We start from the raw sequence: 19,774 nt of genomic DNA, 5'->3' as shown, positions 1-19,774 counted from the left end.
GGGTGGATGGAGAGGGTCTCAATGTAATAAGATTTTGTTAGATTCTAAGAGGATGTTGGAGGAAGTTGGGTCCAAAATGACCCCCACCCTGCTATTAGCTGTAATTGAGGGCAACAAGTTCACCTCTCTTCAGGTGTTCCCAATATTTGAAGAGTCGTCACCCTCAGATGGAATTTTATGTGGTAAGCACATTTACAGTAATAGACTTTTTATGTATTTAAATAGCAACCAATTTAGAGCATTCTAAATGTGCATTCTAAAACAGTGAGTTTTTCTGCCGACAGTTGTTCAGAATAGAGCAAAGATTACTAATCTCAGAATTACTGTTGAGTGGTTGGTTTTTAGCTACGGATTCCTTAAAGGACATGTTCTTCAGTTGTTTAAGACATTTCAGATACAAATTCATTTGCAACTAGAATTCCTTTAAAGGTTGTCATCAAAAGGCCTGTGTATTTCTTTGGTGGTTATCTGATTGTAACAACTTTGATAAGGCACATAAAATAATTATTTGAGCTAGAAGAGACCCATGAAAGAAAGCTTGAGTCCTGACTACTTACCTAAGTGGTTTTTAAAAGGAAGACTCCCACCTTTGCTCCTTAAGGTCTCACAGCTCCTAGAGACCGAGTTAGAGTGTGAGCCCATCTGCTAGTGTCAACACAACTTCTCAACTTGGGTTCTCAAGTTCTTAATGCTTTTAGTCAGAGCTTAGAAAACAGCTCTGAACTCCAGGAGGGGCTGACTTAGAAATGTAGAGGGAGGGAGACTGCCTTGCCTTTCGAGAGTGCTAGGTACAGCTCTGACCTGCCAAGTCAACCCTGACGATGCAGCTCCCGACCTGTGTTCCTGACCTACTCTTCTCTGCTCTTTTTGGTCCATTGGGACCCTTTGTCACACCTCTTCAAATTCCCCACGTTCACAGGCTCCTTCTAAGTAGGTTTGCAAATGTAGGTAAGTTTCCCCTTAAAAGCTCTGTTCTTCTTAAAGGCAGCCATCCCTTTGCTTAACTCTTTTTTTAAAAAAAAATAATTTGGAGTGAGAATTTTGGTTTTCTTGGAAAACACAAATATTATGGGACTATAGTTTCATTTCGATCCCAGGTGGTGGCTGCTTCAGATTATTCACAGCAGCTGACTATGATTTGCCTTGTGCTCTAGCAGAGGTGTGATTTTGTCAGCTGCAGATAGTTTCTATGACTGTGTGATTTGGACACAAGTCTGGGACTTTTCAGAAGGTATGTAAATTCTAGGGCCCCAAGAAGGAGGTGTGTTTGTGTGTGTGTGTGTGTGTGTGTGTGTGTGTGTGTTTGTGTGTGTGTGTTTGTGTGTGGTGGTTGGTTGAGGTTTGTTAAGTAGTTGTGTGCAAAGAAGAAATTAGGTATCCTCACAGCAAAGAGCAAACCTGCCTCAAGAAACTAGAAGCTCCTAATCAACAGGAAGTAATTTGATAACAAGTTCCCCTCTTCCCCCTCTATCCTTATTTTTATCTCTCATGAGCTTGAATGATTGAGGAAAAACAAAACAAAGTTGCAAAGTCTGACTACAGTAACTCACTGTGAGAAGTTAATTATTTTTAAAAGATAAAAGAAGCAGAGAATAGTATGAGATAATATGTAACTAAATGCCAGAACACTCATAATTTGTACTCACTCTGCTAGTGAGAAAATGATATATCAAAAATAATCACTGGAACTTCCGGAGAATGTGACTTTTTGACACATGCCTGACTTTCCTAAGTGTTGTAGCTTCTAAAGAACAGGGAGTTGGGCTGACTGGGCATGAGGTAGAGGCAGTTTGACACTGGGACGAGGCAGGATCAGGACAAGCAGAACCTCAGCTTGTTTATACACTGGGAAATTTTATCCACGCATGTAAATGTACTTTGTGCTCATTTATCTAGTTTTCTTAAGAGTCTGCTGCTGAGGCTATAGGGAAAAGGAACCTCAGGACTTCCACTTTGATGATTTTGTCTCATATTGTAAAACTTTGTAATGTGGAGCATATGTTTATTCTTTCATAACCAAATACTAAAATATATGGCCATTCAAAACGGGGCCAATAAAACCACATATGATTCTTATGGATGCTATTTCTGTTACCATTAATATTCAATATAAACTTTCTTTCCATATTGACGAGATAAAACATTTCCATATATAATATTTATGATAGAAATGTAACTATTCTAATGTCGTTGGAGATGATATAGTTGGTCCTGGTTTCATTGCGAAAGTTTTGTGATTAAATTCTAGGCTGTTATAAATGTATTTTGACAAACTACCTTTTTTTATCCTTACTTCTGCAAATAAAGAATTAGCAACTACACCCTGAATCCTGTTTGTGACAGCTGTTACAAACAGTATTCTGGGTAGTGTGTGTGTGTGTGTGTGTGTGTGTGTGTGTGTGTGTGTTAGTGATTTGTTTGAAGAAAGAAAACAATCACTTGTTCAGTTCAGAGCATTGCATGGAGCCCTCTCAAACCTGAAATTTTGAGTTTCCAGGCACATGTGTATTTATGGGAAGTGTTTGGCTCTGTATGAAGAATGACAAATGTCACCCTAACTGCCCCAATGCGGCTTGGCTTAGACTGAGAAGAGCAGAGGACATAGAGACAAGACTGCCATACTTATAACTCACACATCCCAGTTAGTGGCCCCTCACCTGTTTCTAGCTTTTGGCTTTCTTTTGTCCCTGTGCTTCATTTGTCTCCGTGATCTGAAATGCGGGAACGTGCTGGGAATAACGTAAAACCAGGGACATGCGGGGAAACGTAGACAATGTATTGAAACTGTAATCTAGGAAGTGTGTGTCTGATATAGCTCTATAAATATGGAACTACCTCTCTCAGCTTTGTATTGCCTCAGAGAACACCAGGGATTTAATTCTCTAGTACCTGGACAAAGAGGGGAGGGGAACCATCTGGTGTTTTGTAGTGTTTGTGGCTGTGTTGAGGATTCTGGCACAGATCTTTCTGTCTCCAATTTAGGTTATCGAACTCGCTTCATTTCCTCTTTTTCTTCCATGTTTCTTTTCCCCCTGTTGTTTTTATATCATGACACAGTTTGAATCTTTGCTCCCCTGTCTCAGAAAGTGTGATTGGAAAAGTACAAACCAGCAGAGCTGTGTTTCTCTAGAAATTACGGATTCCTTGTGGGCCAGAGATGTACTGTGCCCAAAAGATCATAACATCTTAGAAAGTGCTTTGGACTTGGGAACCAGAGACTTAACGTTCCTTTTCTATCGGTGCTGACTTGTAAGCTCAGAGCCTTGGCTAAGGTGTTTTTCCTCTGGATTGTATTTTCTGATTCTCTGAGAATGCTAAGCAAATATAAGTTCTCTCTGAGAATATATAAAGCACCTTAGAAAACACCATTCTCCCCCCCTCCCCCGTTTCATTTTCTTTACTCAAAGGCAATTAGGAGGGCATGTGTTCTTCTTTGCTTTGAAGAAGGGCTTTTAAATCCTGGGGTTGGAAAGCATCCTAAGAAGTCTTGCAGCCTTTCAACCTCTGGGATAAACTAGGGGCTTTGATTGTCTTCATTATCTCTATGGCCTCTGGATAAAGGTGCTGGTGCTGTCTTAAACAATAATGCTTGGGACAGTGAGGATGTTGACTCACATCCAGTTTTATCACTTAGCACACAGCTGCAAACTTAAGCATTGATAAGCAATAGCCAGGTCATTTAGGACAAGTAAGGAGACCAGGAGTTGAGGTCATAGGGAACAGGAGAAGTTATGTTCTGCAAACATGGGGTTGATGCTCCCATTATGTAAAACATAAGCTGGACCCAGTGAAGTACAGCTACTGTGGCAAAGGGCCATGGCCATTGGTGGACAGTGCTCATTGCAAACACTCATTTGTATTATTAGCAAATACAGGGTTGGGAACTCAGATATCTCTACAGTAAACATGACTGTAGACATTCTCACAGGTTGTTTTCCTCACATATGTGATGTGTAGACCTTACATAGGCCTTCCTTTCTACACAGCTCAGTATTCTAATGCCTTTCTATTCTTCTTTAAAAGCATACTCAAAATGATTTATTCTTGCAAGTTTTCCATGCTTATGACTAACCCATTTTAAAAATCCTTCCACTATGATTTGTCATCTCACCTATAGAAGTTCTTGCTTTTGAACGTTTCATGTTTTCCTGTGTTTAATTCTACACTCACAAAGCACTTTATCCATAAATCCAACTTAAATCTGTGCCAGATCTGTTCTCACACTTTTGTGGCTGGTGAAAAAGAATGATTGATCACTGTTCCCTTGTGACATCTTTCTTGTAAGTTGAAAATAGCTAGTTCCTCCAAACCCGCGAGACTCTGTCTGTCTGTCTGTTGTCTATCCATGTTTGCATGTGTGCAAGCTCTCTCTCTCTCTCTCTCTCTCTCTCTCTCTCTCTCTCTCTCTCTCACACACACACACACACACACACACACACAGACAGACATACACACACACACATGTGCATGCTGTGTCATGTGTGAAGAGGTCAGAAGATAATTTACAGCCTTTTCAAATTTTTTTCCTTCAATCGTTTGGAGATCTGAGTACTGAACTCAGGTTGTCTGGCTTGGCAGCAAGTGCCTTTACTGCTGAGGCATCATACAGACCTACGTCTGAGAACTTATCACGGGCTCTTTCCCAGTGCTTCTGTAATTGTAATTACTTTCGTCTGGACTCCAGTCTGTACATGGAAAGAAATAATATTCTGAAGTCTACCTAGTCCTAGTCCTTTTCCGGGCTGATGGAACTAGCTAGATAATGCTAAACCCTTATTGCTTTTGTCAGAGGTCCTTACATCTACAGGAGACAGTCTGTGACCTTAATTTTTTTAAACGATGATAGTATTATAGCTAGATTTTCTTCATATTTTATCTACACAATTCATTTTTTATTTATAAGTTTTCCATCTTTTACTCACAGCTAGTAAGATACTATTTTATTTTTGATGGGTCATTCTTAACTAGTTTGTCAAGGTTACTTGGAATCCTGTTATATTTTAGAAAAACTAGAAAACTTTACCTACTTTATATCCACAAAATGATTGAGAATCGTTCTTCCTTCTTTCCTTCCTTCCTTTTTTTTTCTCCTTTTTGTGATATAGGATCTCATGTAGCTGAATGTTTTCAATTTCACCATAAAGTCATTGAGAAACACAACAGCAAAGGAGTCTATTGGGTCAAGGAGTCTAGATGGTGTGTGTGTGTGTGTGTGTGTGTGTGTTTGTGTGTATTCTGGTTCACATAAGTGTGTGCATATGTGTGCATGTGGAAGTGAGAAGTGGGCATCATGTGTCTTCCTTGATCACTCTTCACTTTATTAACTGAGGTAGGGTCTCTCAGTTGAAACCAGACACTGCTCTTGTGGCTAGTCTAGCTGGCCAGCTTGCAGTGAGGATTCCCATCTTTGCTTTCTGAGTGCTAGGACAAATAGGCACAGCACCAACCAAGCTCTTCTGTAGGCTTGGAATCTGAACCTCAGTCCTCACATGTGCCCAACAAGCTGAGCTGTAGCCTCTGGTGCTCACTCACGGGTCAGGAAGCTTTTGTCTTTTCCCGTGACTGTTGATTTGCAGTTTTCTTATTACTCTGTGTTTCTTAAACTTCTATGAAAGTCAATAGCACAGTTTCTCTTATCTAGTTGTAGACACGAAACTTGGGTGTTTTGGTTCAATAACTTATGGATAGTGAATGCTATTAGTGTAGAGGAGAAACCCCATAATTGTTTAACACATGAATATAGGTTAGTGGCACCTTAGCTTACAATGTTTTAGTAACAAGTTGAGAGACTAGGAGAAGATTTAGGCTGAATATAAATAATATGGTCTAACTATCATAAAGCTACTGTTTGCATTAGATTTTGTCTGTCCTTTTATTTAAATTTAATAGCCAGTGTCCTGTTTAATATATGAACATAAAATGCATTTTTTTTGATTATTGTCATTACAGGTTCTGGAAAATGACCGTGAAGACTGACGAAATTACATTTTTAACATGATACTTGGAGTTAATGACTGCTTACGGCACTTTCTTGAAAGTTAAATATGACTTAGAAGAGTCAAAGGTTTATGATGTCATCGGTTTCAACAGAAAGCAAACTCCAGCAGGCTGTAAGCCTAAAGGGAGTTGACCCAGAAACATGCATGATTGTGTTTAAGAACCACTGGGCACAGGTAACATATGAGCTCCATGTCTTATGCTGGTGTCAGTACCCTCCAGCCTCTGTCACACTGAGCCAAGATTTCCTACTCTGTGACAGCTAGCTGGCTTTCTAGAGACACTGGGTGGGAAGGGCCCTTTCAGCCAAGATAAAGCAGCTTTTCCTCCTGATTTCTAATCGTGAGTATCTGATTTAAACACACAGTTTCCTCAAAGGACCTGTTTATGAAGCATTCACTAAACACTGTGCTGAAGACTTTAAATGTTCTAAATGTTCATTTAGTCTTTCCCAGACACCAATAAGGTAGTTGGTAGAGACTAGAGAATTATGGCTAAATGACCATTCGGAGGTTCTGCAGTCAGTGAGTTACCAAGCCAGACCTTGGTACACAGACCTCAGTCCCTTGAGTCCAAATCCCGAGCGTCTGACGTCAGTACTCAGCCATTGTCAGTCCCGCGAACCCTTTACAATGTAAGAAAAGGCTGTATCTGGATCGTCTTTTCTGAGCACATTCCTTTTTATGGAAGATTCATTTTCACTTCTCTGTAGCTTTTCTCTGATCTGCTGGTGTGGATAATTAAGGGTTGAATGTTTAGAAAATTTACCAGCCTGCCCCTTTCCACAGGAAGCTTGCAGGTAGTAAAAATAAACAAAACTGGTATTTTTCTACTACTTGTCCAATGTTATACTTCCCAGGTGAGCTGGTAAGTGGCTATTTATGTGACAGTTTTTTAACGACTACCAGGTTCCTTCCTGTGTCCGGAAACAACACACGGGTTAAAGCCCAGAGCCTGTAAATCACAGCAATTATAGGGGACACAGTTTAGATCAAAAAAGAGCAGAATCAATTCTGCTTCTGGATTGTTCCCATCTTGAAGCTGCTTTTTACTGCCCAGTGTAGAGCTTCCATGACGCGCTTTTCCATTACTCTGAGTTATTTTCACATTTTAATGGATTTACTAGGGGCACTGAGGACACTGCTCCTGTAGGGAGGGGAAGAAAGTAATTCGGGATTATTCTTGATAATAGATAACTACCTTTGGCTTTGCATGTTTTAAAAGCATTTGAAAGCAGCAGCTCTAATGTAGGCTAGTGAACACTGAGAGATGCGGCCAGCAGGTCCCGTCCATACCTGTTTGAATGTGTTTATTACTTTGTGCTTATACAGTGCACAGTGCATCTGCATAGCATATTACTTTATGCCCATTTATTGATTTACTTAACGGTTTGTGCCTATATCCAGAGTGGGTTGCTACACTGCTGACATTTTCTGCTTACCGTCCATGTGACTGGTGAAGCCTACCTTGTAAATGTAAAACCTTTGGTTTCTTCTGAGGTTACTATGATGTGATCCACTTGGCGTTGGGTGTCGGGCTTAGAGACACAGATACGTCACTGACCTCCCAATGGTGTGTTGGTAGATCATCTGTGCCACTCAGTCCCGTCTCTCTCCAAAGCAGTGCTGCTAGAGTGTCCTGTGTCAGGAGTGTGTTTGCTCTTTTTCACACTGCTGAGAGTAAATACTGGTTCTAGAATCCCACGGATCATTTCCATATACAGTATGAACGGCTTCCACCTTATCAGACACAGTGGGTTGTCTGAAGCAACGTGCAGGTGCTTAGCACCCTCCTGTTGAAATATAGAGCTGAAGACGAGTCTATCTTCTTAGTGGGAGTCTATCTTCTTAGAGGGAGTGATGGTAGTTATTAAACAGTTCCCCTTGTAAAGTGTGAGCCTGTCTCGTGATGGTCCAACCATTTCCTTAGCTTTGGCTGGATTCTTTTTATGAATGAAAAGAAAGGACCTTTTGTTAATTTCTTTAGATTTGGCTTTTCCTTCTATGTAAATCTGGGAAATGCCCTCAGTCTCCGTCTACAGAGGTTCTGGGAGCCTTTCCACCCACTAACTGTATGAATGAAAATACTGGCTGAGAAATCAATCCAGATGGGTGTCTAAGTGGCCGTTTCCCCTTAGAGGCTGAGCTAGCCAACAGCTCAAGTCCATCCCTGGAGCATCTAGGTGGGGCAGCTACAGGAATTAAGTCAAGAGAAGGAGCTGATATGGGTGGGAGTGGTGGAAGATGTCTTACTTTAGGTAGCTTGGTTGTGGAAGAAATTTTGATGTCAGAGGAAGGACAAATTTCAAGAGTAAATATTGGTAATAAATGCTGTTTTGACTTTTTTGTTGGTGAAAAAGAAGGCTGGGAAGGCAAAAATATTTTAAGCAAGGTAGAGGTGTGGGCTGGGAACGACTCTCACCAGCAGTTGAGAATTCATCTCTAGACTTACATACCTTGGTTCTTTACTGTGGCTTCTCCTGCTGAGGTGAATAAAGGCAAACTCAGGCTAAACTCTTGACATGTGCACCTCCGAACCAACTCCCCCAAGACAACCAAGAAAACCTGAAAGGCCTCTAAAAGAATGTGGCACAGTCAGGATTAGACAGCCACCTTTTGTTTACTGAGGTGTGCCATTAGCTGCTAAGTACGATGCTTTTGTTTACCTATAAATTAGGAAAAATGGAGGCAGCAAAAGTCCGGCTATCTGAAATTCATCTGTGTTCAGACGCCAGTATAAATTTGGCATAACTGACATGAGTTTGGCAGGCTATGTTGTACTATTTATGAGTCACTTTGACTGCAGAGTCAACAGGGATGGACGGACTCGGGTGGTGGCTTTCTGTCTTGGCCTATCCTGTCAAGGGCATCGAGTTCTATATCTAGCACGGCTCAAGTCCAAGGCAGTCCATCATTCCAGGGATGAGGTCTTGAGTTGCCTGGTACTGCACTTGAATTTCCAAAATACCACTGGGCATGATGTCATAGTTGAAGAGTGCTCCGCAGACACCCAGGAGACGCCTCCTCCCTGATGGTGAGAATGGAGGCTTAGGGAGTTGTGCCTGGCCTATGCTTCTTCTCCCCTTCTTGAGTGATCATCTTTTACCTTAAGTTACAAGTGGACCTAAAACTCAGAGCCCTCTAGTTAGACTTTCAGGTGGCATGTGACCATCCATAGGCCAGGACATCACAGACCAGTCCTTAGATCCTCACTTTGGTGACTCCAGAATTGATGCGGCTTGGCATTTGAGTCTGCCATCATCCTTGGCAAATGTCCTCCATTTCATGCCTCTGAGCTGAAGTGCTTGTTGCTCTTTCCGCTGCCATGTGTCTCTGTGCCTTAAATGCTGCTTCCTACAGGACACATTTGGAACATCACTTCTTCCAGACACTTCCCTGCGCTCTTTCATGTTTTTACGCTGCACCCCAACATTGCCCAGGCTTTCTGTCTTTCTGTTACTGTCCCAGCAGTCACCTTATACTGCAGTGGTCGGCACAGCATCTGTTTCCCAACACCACTGTGAAACAACTCATTATCAGGGGCTGTTAGTGATTCACTTACGTTTCCGTTACCATGATATGTAACATATGTTACATACAGTGTATGGCATACTGTCAGTGCTCAACAAACTCTTGAACAGCAAAGCAGAGAATGAGAAACACTTTGGAAGAGCCAGGCAGTTTAGGAAGCCAGCTTAAACATGCACTGATTTAAAACCACTGTATAATATAACCTTCCAGGAGTCTCTTTGGACTTACCTTCAGCAATAAGGAAGAGTATGTACTTGCCTTGGATTCTTAGTCGTTTACAAGAACATTGTATAATATGGCAGGTTATTGACTTTTCTGACTGGAAGGAAGCACTGAGCTACCAGCTAATAAAGTGACCAAGTGAACGGGCGGATGAGTTAAACCACCTGCCCTGGTTATTTCTCATGGCGCACTTGTACCTGGTGACCGCATGGACCTTGTAGTATTTATTGCCTCCTTACTTTTTAAAGCAGAGGAACAGAGGAAGTGGTGGTGGCAACTGGAGGAAGGCAGGCAAGGTGGGGTATGTTTGTATTTCTAGTAGTTTGGCAGCAGAAACAGGAAAAACAAGAGTTCACAGTCAGACTAGCTTACTTAGTGAGTTCCAGGCTAGCCTGGTCTATATAGCAAGACCCTTCTGAAAACAAGGAAGCGAGGAAATATCAGGACTGTATTATAGTAATGATGTTCAAGGAAGAAAGTCCACTGGGTCCTTCCTTTTTATCTCGGAGGAGAGAGAAGTGATAAAAAACACGGAGGCATGTAGATTGCTTATATCCAATTCATTCCCATCGTATTGAAAACTAGAGGGCGGGCCTTAGGTCTAGTGTGTAGCATAGAGATCTGAGTCCTGAATCTGTTAAAGAAATATAAAAAAAATATATATATAATGTATGGATTTGGTGTGTGTTTGCATCTTGCTTTCTTGTTCTGTTTAGCTTTGCTTTTGGCATGCCCCTCATCACAGACTAAATGAGAACACTGAAAGACGTGGGGAGATTGGAAGTTTAGAAGGCTTAGAAGATTCTGGTTAATCTTTCAAATATCTTAGAAAATTGATATCCACCAACATTTTAAGCAGGTGTGATTCTTTATGGATTTACAAGTGTCCTTAAACTGGACAGCTGAAAGTAAAGTAGACAAAAGCCATGCTCCCTAAGAGGATCTGGGCTCAGCTGGTGCTTCTGGGAGACCCTGAGGTCTGAGCCTGCTGCAGTGCCTGAGCTCTCCTGTTGTATACTCACCTAGTACTCGGTCCGCTTGGACAGGGGCTGAAGCTAATGTTCTGTTCAGTATTTTCACCTAGAACCTTCTTCCTGTGTTATTTTCATTGTTCTGATTTATCTTTCAAAAAGGGGTCTTATTAGCAAGAGTCCTGGCTAGCTTATTGTGATCTTGACACACGTTAGAGTAACTTAGGAAGAGAGACTTACAATTTAGACAATACCTCCATAAGACTTGTCGGTGAGCCTCCTATAGTGTCCTTTCTTACCTAATTAATGTAGGAAGCCCACTGTGGGTGCTGCCACCCCTGATCCTGGGTGGTATGAGAAGGCAGGATGAGCAAGCCACGAGGAACAAGTCAGTAAGCGGTGTTCCTAAGCGTTGGTTCCTGCCTCCAAATTCCTGCCTTCCATTCTTTCCCTGGTTTTGGATGATGTGCTACAAATTGTAAGATGAATAAAATCTTTTCCTCCCCAAGTTGCTTACAGTCATGGTGTTTTATCACAGCAAGAGAAATCCCAAGTAAGAAGTGTGTATTCATTGTGCATAATAATGGGTTCATTATGGTACTTTCACGCATATAATGCATATTTTTATCATATTTACCTCTCATTACCCTGGTTTTGTTCCTGCTACACACACTCCAGTTGACCCCACAGAAAGAAGCTTCTTTCAATAAGGCTGACTGGCATAAACCAATAACTAGAAGACATTGACAGGCGTTTATGTCACTTAGCAACACAACACACCAGCGGTAGCTTCCCTGGTGGGGCCGTGTCTCCAGCCCTATTTGTGGCTTTTGAACAGTCTCATGTAGCTCACATTGCTTTGAGCTCTTGGTCCTTGTGCCTCTACCTCCCAAGCCTTGGGATTAAAGGTGTGCACTGCCACACCCCCATCTTAAAATCCCTGACTCAGACAAGTCTCTGCGGCTTTGGATAGAGCTGATAACATGCAAGGTGAGTAAGTAAGCTGGTTTTACAAGGATCGTATGGTTTTACTGTTAGAAGAAAGAAAGCCAGGCATGGTGGCACATGTTGCAGTAAATTTTAAAAAGATGGCTAACCTTTTATCCTGAACTTTACCGGCTCCCACTAGGGGCCATCTGGCACTTCGGGCATCTCTAACTTGGTGGCCTTATGCTGCCTTTATGAATCTAGCACAGCTCACTCTACTTTCCTGCTTCTGTCCCATGTAGATATGACCACTCCAGCAGGCTCCTTTCCTCCACCACCTGGTACAAGCATGACTCCATAACCCAGGAACTTATCAAGCAGGTTTATATATTAAATTCTCAGTCCACAAACCCTCTACACAATAAACTTACAGCCAATGGACAAAGATATAAACTTCCCTTCTATATGAGATAAAAAGACCCATAGAAACCCTTAGAAATAATAATAACAACCTCATCAAGCTAGAGATGCACCGAGAGAAATATATACATCTGCCTCCATCTCTGTTCCTCCCAGAATTACTTCCTCCTCTCCTCTTCTATTTTCCTAGTCTTTCCCCCACTATCTTTCCACTGTCCAATCATGTATCACCTTAACATCAACCCACAGCACATGCTTGTAATTCCAAGAAGACTGAGAATTCAAGGTCAGTTTGGGCTATATAGCAACTTCAAGGTCAACCCAGGTGACGTAGATTCTATCTTAAAAGCCAAAACAGACAACAGCAGCTACAAAACAAATAGCTTTAGTGGTAGGTTTGTGCCCAGTGTAAGGCAAGACCCTGGGTTCAGTCTTCAGTTCTGAAAATAAGAGAAAGTAGACAGGCAGACAGGAAGGAAAGAAGGAGAGAGGGAGGGAGGAGGGGAGGATGCAGGGAGGGAGAGAAAGGAAGAGTGGGCGAAAGGAGGGCGAGAGGGAGGGACTGAGGGAGGGAGGAAAGAAGGCAGCAGGTAGTTAGCTTGCAGTCCTGGTAAGACCCCATAGAGACAGATACTCAAGGAACGTCCCAAATGGAAAGACTTGGGCATTAAGTACGGAGCAAAGGACCCAGTGGAAGCTTAGCTTCTGCTGTATTTGTTTGGTACATAAAGTGTAATTTGGCCCATGACAGTTAAATCCTTCCCTTCTGTGCAATGGAAAATGTTGCTTAGTAACTTGAATTTTTCCACAAATGCCACTTTAAATTAGCATGCCAAAAGATGTGGAACTGTGAGTTTCTTTTTCACGTGACTCTCTTGAAATAAGTATGCCCCAGCCAGGGTGGCATAATCACCTGTTACGGAAGACATAGGCCAACAGTAAGATTGGACTGAAGCAGGTCTCCTAGCAGAGAAATACTTGTTTTTAATCACAAAAATAAAAATAAAAATAAATCATTTGGCAGTTTGAGGTAAAATTATGTGATTCATTTGGACCTTTCCTTTGTTTCTTATTTAGGATTCATCACTATTTAATATTCAAACCCATTATCACTCACTGACGGGGCCATATTAGGGAACAAGGGTAGGAATATCTGATGCTCCTTATGAAAGAAATAGGCTATTTAAAAACCATATCCTTAATAGCACTCATATCTAAAGGTCAAATGGCTTTGAAATTAGGTTAAATTTAGCTGTTTTGATCTGATGGTAATTTGAAATCCATTGTTCACACTATTCATTTTTGTGTTTACTTGTAACTTATGTTAATTTATACATGGAATTAAATATGATCCCGTCTCATATTCCCTGTCCCCATCTCATGCACACCCTCCTCTAAAGATGAAAAGACAGTTATGATGAGTACATCTATTGTTTTTTAACTGAGCTGATTTACTTCATGAGTGTGGACTTTCATCATGTGCTGATTACTTTATTAAATATTATTTTCAGTTTAATAAAGTAAACTTGTTTTGTAAAGGAAATGTTTACAAATCATATTTTGTTGGGTTTACTCTCTGGCCTACTGTGACTCTTCCAGAATCCCCACAGTGGATGGTATACATCCTAGAGGAGGCTTACTTGAGTATGACAGAGCAGTTACTCCCAGCAAGGACAGGCACTGTGTGCAGCAGCAGGAGGCGCTGTGTGCAGGAGGAGGAGCTGTGTGCAGCAGCAGGAGACACTGTGTGCAGCAGCAGGAGATGCTGTGTGCAGCAGGAGGCACTGTGTGTAGCAGGAGGCGCTGTGTGCAGCAGGAGGTGCTGTGTGCAGCAGGAGACACTGTGTGCAGCAGCAGGAGACACTGTGTGCAGCAGGAGGCGCTGTGTGCAGCAGGAGGCACTGTGTGCAGCAATAGGAGGCACTGTGTGCAGCAGGAGGTGCTGTGTGCAGCAGCAGGAGGCGCTGTGTGCAGCAGGAGGCGCTGTGTGCAGCAATAGGAGGCACTGTGTGCAGCAGGAGGTGCTGTGTGCAGCAGCAGGAGGCGCTGTGTGCAGCAGGAGGCGCTGTGTGCAGCAGCAGGAGGCACTGTGTGCAGCAGCAGGAGGCGCTGTGTGCAGCAGCAGGAGATGCTGTGTGCAGCAGGAGGCGCTGTGTGCAGCAGGAGGAGGTGCTGTGTGCAGCAGCAGGAGGCGCTGTGTGCAGCAGCAGGAGGCACTGTGTGCAGCAGGAGGCGCTGTGTGCAGCAGGAGGTGCTGTGTGCAGCAGGAGGGGCTGTGTGCAGCAGCAGGAGGGGCTGTGTGCAGGAGGAGGCGCTGTGTGCAGCAGCAGGAGGGGCTGTGTGCTGCAGGAGACACTGTGTGCAGCAGCAGGAGGGGCTGTGTGCAGCAGGAGGCGCTGTTTGCAGCAGCAGGAGACACTGTGTGCAGCAGCAGGAGGGGCTGTGTGCAGCAGGAGGCGCTGTCTGTCTGCAGCCTCAGTGTTGCACTACCCAGCAGTCTAGTTTAGAGTCAGCACAGTGGCAGCAGGCAGAGGAAACAGGAACAAGGAAGGATAAGAGGATTTGATGGCAGTGATGTGAAGCCAGGGAACAAATGGGAAAGACAAGGAAAGCTCAGGTCACATCCAGGAGTCAGTCCACAGCGCCTGGGAGGACCTGGCCCCATCTGGATAGAAGTGCTTTGGCATTTTGATACAGACTGAGTTCTACTCAGGAAGCCTGAAAGCTCCTGCTAGGGTAGGAGCCATTCCCAGGGTGTGGCCTCAGAGTCCCACTTTAAAGCAGGTCACAGGTATGTCTGCTGGCAGGGACAGGAAGGAGTGGGAGCCTGGGAAGGTTCTACTGAGAAGCAAGGCTCAGGATTTGTAACAACAGGAGCACAAAAGCAGTCAGTACTTGCTAACCCTGGGTACTCTGTGACACACAGGCACGCACCCACACCTCCTGGGAGGATCCGGGTGTCTGCTTCCTTCAGGGTCAACAAATCTTTCATCTCTGTAGATTATCCAAATCCTGCTCTCAGGTTTCTCAGCCTATGTACCCAGAAGGCTTAGAAAGCAGCTGTCCCAGGGAAGGCTGACTTACTTACAAGTGGCTCGGTGTTTGAGAAAACATACTCCGCTTCAGAGGACCAGAATTCAGTTCCCAGCACCCACACCAAGCAGCCCACAGGTGCCTGGAACTTTGGCTCAAGAGGACTTGACACCTTCTGACCTCCACAGGCACCTGTGTACACATGCATATGCCCACACACAGGCACACACAGACATAAAAAACAAATTTAAAACGCGGCTGCACAGTTTATATTCAGTTACAAAGTTCTCTGTTCTCTTCCCCCCTCCCCCTCCTCTTCTGTCCTTTCCTCTCACAAACAGGGTCTCTCTATGTAGCCTCGGCTAGTTTCGAACTCCCCGTGTAGATCATGTCAGCTTGGAACTCACATAAATCTGCCTGCCTTGCCTCCAAAGTGCTGAGGATTAAAGACGTGGGCCATCATGCCTAGCTCAGTTCTCTCTGAAAGCTGTTTCCTAATAGGGCTGGGAATTTTAGCTCAGTGGTAGTGTTCTTGAGTTGGAATCAATATTATGTATATGTAAATAATATTTCAATACATATTATATAGAAATGTCATATAAAAATACATATATACATAAAGGTTAGTCTGAAGAAAGTGATTTATGGTTGTATGAATTGTTTTGCTGTATATATATATATATATATATATATATATATATATATATACTAGATACACAATAAATATTTGCTTAAGTAAGTATGACATAAATATATATCCCTATTTATAAGTTTATATCATATAGGCATTCTAGAGAACTGAGTTTTCAATAATTGCTTTATCTCAGTATTCTCCTTCTCTTTTTATACACTAATACAAAATAGCCTTTTTTATTTGATCTTTTAGATTTATGTTATGATCTGACAGCAAATAATAGGACGGAATCAACTGATCTTAAAGTCTCATTAGTCTGTGTCCCCTTCTCTACCTCCGTCCCTTTTAGATTTGTTAGACATATAACCCATGCTGGCCTTGAACTTTTGATCTACTATCCAAGTATTGGAACTACAGGCATATACAGCTCTGCTCAACCTTGTTTGTTTTTCTCAGTATGCTTGTGATTTATGCATGAGTGTTTGCCTGCATATACGAATGTGCGTCACGTGTGAGCCTGGTACCTGCACAGGCCAGAAGAGAGTGCTAGATCTAACTGGAGTCGCAGAGGGCTCTGAGTTGCTATGAGGGTTTAGGGACTGAATCTGGATCCTTTGCAAGAACAGCGAGTCCTCCTAACTGATGAGCTGATTCTCCAGCCCCTACGTTTGCCCTTTAGGAAATCATTTCACTTATATTTATATATAATTTGTGTACGATATATGATTCACTTACATAACAGTAGTTGTATTGTATGGTGATGTATTTTGGTTATAATTCTCTCATTCTTGACCATCTGGGTCAAAGGTATTTTTATTTCTTCTTATTGGAAAAGAACACTAGCACAAACCAACATTTTGGGCATCTTTCCCTCAAATCAGATTAACAAGGCAAAGGGCAAGAACAAATTCACAACGGTAACTTCACATTGCCGGATTGTTCTTTTCTTTCTTTCTTTCTTTCTTTCTTTCTTTCTTTCTTTCTTTCTTTCTTTCTTTTTTTGGCATAGCACTACCCATATATAAAGCAGTCTCAGTTTTAGACAGTTACACGGTGCACAGAGTGAGAAGTGTAATTGCATTTTACCTGGAGGCCTAGCTGTAAATACAGCTCTCACAAGTAGACACAACACATTTGAAATCATAGCACCAACAAAGCACAAGGCTATTGTCCTTCAGAATGCAGAACCTTCAGGTTAAGTACTTTGGGGACTGGGGGATGTGTGGTGTTGAAAAAAAGCCCCTTTAGGACCAGTGTGTCACTGGGTTCCTCCCTGCAGATGTTTTCACAACCCAGAGCCATGGTGAGCTCAGTAGGCCTGCAGGGACTTCTGCAGTACTCAGGAAGGTGTAGGACAGTGAGCGCTCTCAGGTGGTGTGTGGCAAAGAGGATGTCCAGTGGCTGCCACGTGGCCACCAGTCAGTGGGCTGTGTGTCATTTGGGTGACTGCTGAAGAAATGAAAAATGTCAACTCAAGAGTTTTAGGATCACTTTTCCCCCTGGGACACAGTGTTATCAAATTTATGATGGAAATTGATAGAGATCATTGACGGTGTGGGGATGTGCCCATTATGTTGGGATACACTTACCTGGTCCGGAAAGGTTCTTTTTCCCTGCTTCTGACAGGAGAGAAATGGAGACCTTTCCGTGAAAAATAATTTCCCTCATTGCTCATGCATGCTGACATAGCATTGTGTGTTTACCAGCTTCCCCCAACAACTCAAAGAAACCTGTTACCTAAATACAGAACAGGTAGCAACACATCACAGAAGTGGGCCAGGAGGGAACCGCCATAGGCAAACATTCCATTATATGCTATTCAGAAAGGCAAAGAGAAACAAAGTATCCTTGGTGAAATGCCAGGTGGCTTTAAAAGTACCATGTGAGGATTTTAAAGGGAGTAAATCGAATGGGATTATCATGGATATCCCGTATCACTAAGGTAAATGAAAATTAAGATATAAAATAACAAACTTTCAGATACCCATGTATATGTATCAGTGGGTACAGTGAGGTTGGAAGCTTCAGATCCCAGCAGTGGGAAAGAAAAGAACTAGACCAAGGATGTATCGTCACCTTTACAGATGTATTTACCTTTGCCATGTGTTAGGTGGCATCTGATTTTTGTTTCATTAGCTACTTTTATCACTGTGTCCAAAACCTTCATATCACTCTAAGCTTCAGGGGTTTATTTTGTAATTGATTATCTTGGAAAGATATTTATCTATTTATTATTTATTTAGCATGAAGAACGAGATGCTCAGACTCTGCAGATGTTGGTTTGTGTGTCTTTGCCTTCTGCTGGAGTCAGTTCCATGTGTGTCAGGCCTACAGTTTCTCACTTCCCATTTATTGCTTCTGTTCCTGGGTCGTGTGTGGTTGAAGAGGGCATCCCTCCAACTGCAGACGTGAAGCAAAGTATTTGTGAACAGCATGTAAGGAGCTGCGTTGCTCTGCCAAAGTCTTCAGAGCAACTGCATATGGGAGAAAGCCAGGTTTTCTTCTAATTATTTTATGCATTTGAAACTTAAAGGGCCACCATGTTGTATGATAGTTTAAAAGGAAAGTGACTTGTTTTCTTTTTGAATATAAGAGTAATTATTACTTTTGCATTTTTTGCTCTTCTTTTCCTTTATTGATATAGATGGACATAGTTGATACACACACACACACACACACACACACACACACACATTCCAATACACATTCCAATGGCTCCAGTGTTTTGTGCCAGTTTGGTAAAGCCAGTGATGGAGTGTTTTGGAGATTATTATGGTAAACAGCAATCAGTGACAGGTGGCATTTGGTATATTTCAGGTTGTGAAAATCTTAGAGAAGCATGACCCCTTGAAGAACACCCAGGCAAAATATGGATCCATCCCCCCAGATGAGGCCAGCGCTGTGCAGAACTATGTAGAACACATGCTCTTCCTGCTAATTGAAGAACAAGCCAAGGATGCTGCGATGGGGCCAATTCTGGAATTTGTGGTCTGTGAGAACATCATGGAGAAGCTCTTTCTTTGGAGCTTGAGACGAGAATTCACGGATGAAACCAAACTTGAGCAGCTAAAGATGTATGAGATGTTGGTCACCCAGTCCTACCAGCCTCTGCTGCACCACAAGCCTATCCTGAAGCCCCTCATGATGTTGCTGAGCTCCTGTTCGGGGACGGCCACCCCAGCGGTGGAGGGAAAGCTAGTCGTCCTGCTCAACCAGCTCTGCTCCATCCTTGCCAAAGACCCATCCATACTGGAACTCTTCTTCCACACTAGTGAGGACCAAGGGGCCGCCAACTTCCTCATCTTCTCTCTTCTGATACCCTTCATTCATCGAGAGGGCACCGTAGGCCAGCAAGCGCGGGATGCTTTGCTATTTATCATGTCTCTGTCTGCTGAGAACAGCATGGTGGCCAATCACATTGTGGAAAATACCTACTTCTGTCCAGTAAGTTCCTCTCCTTCCTGTGTTCCTCCCTCCCCCATCCTGCCCTCTCCTCTCATGTGCCAAGAGTGAATGCTCTTGTTCCATGTGTTCCAAGTTGTACCTTCTGTGGCAAGGTCTTCAGAAGAACCTGCTTGGAGGCAACAGGCAACCCAAGTTTCAGTGCTAAAAGTTGGCTGAGCAGCGACAGCCCAAAATACCTCTCTAGACTCTCTACTGTTTCTCAATCCATCTTTGTTGTGTTGTGCAGAGTGGTTGGTTATGCTTGCACTTTTAAAATTCAAAGCCTTCCAGATTGACTCTGTGCCACTGAATCAAGGCGTGAAGTAAGACCTCTTGCAGCTAGCTTCCCAAGTTAATTTGTTTCTCAGCAAGATAATGACTACTAGTTGTAGGTCTAAAGCATTGATTTTATTTTTAAAATGAATGCATATTTGCAGTGACAAAAAAGGTCTCTACGTTGTATAGTTTCTTAGTCCCTGGTATGAAAACAAAGTGGTGTATATTAGAGAAGCCAGTGCCCAGTCATGCCAGGAAAAGAGAGCAGTATGGAATTTTCAGGGGCTCATAGTCTCTGAGTGATTTTGGTGTTATAGTGG

At 42.8% G+C, this 19,774-nt stretch overlaps 1 protein-coding gene across 9 annotated transcripts in view; it reads left to right on the top strand.

Moving 5' to 3' along the window:
- FHIP1A (FHF complex subunit HOOK interacting protein 1A) overlaps positions 1-19,774 on the top strand; it is a 232,918-nt gene that overhangs the window by 142,904 nt on the left and 70,240 nt on the right. For all 9 annotated transcript variants that reach the window (XM_080915260.1, XM_080915257.1, XM_080915258.1 and 6 more), the window contains 2 exons: positions 5,950-6,173; positions 18,552-19,178. In XM_080915260.1, the coding sequence (XP_080771386.1) occupies positions 6,069-6,173; positions 18,552-19,178 (732 nt within the window). In that variant the 5' untranslated portion in view covers positions 5,950-6,068. The remainder of the gene's footprint in view (positions 1-5,949; positions 6,174-18,551; positions 19,179-19,774) is intronic.

This window comes from Micromys minutus, assembly GCF_963924665.1.
Source record: "Micromys minutus genome assembly, chromosome: 4".
Lineage (NCBI taxonomy): Eukaryota > Metazoa > Chordata > Mammalia > Rodentia > Muridae > Micromys > Micromys minutus.
Note: the sequence above shows the minus strand (reverse complement) of the source record. Positions and strands in the feature narration are given on the sequence as shown.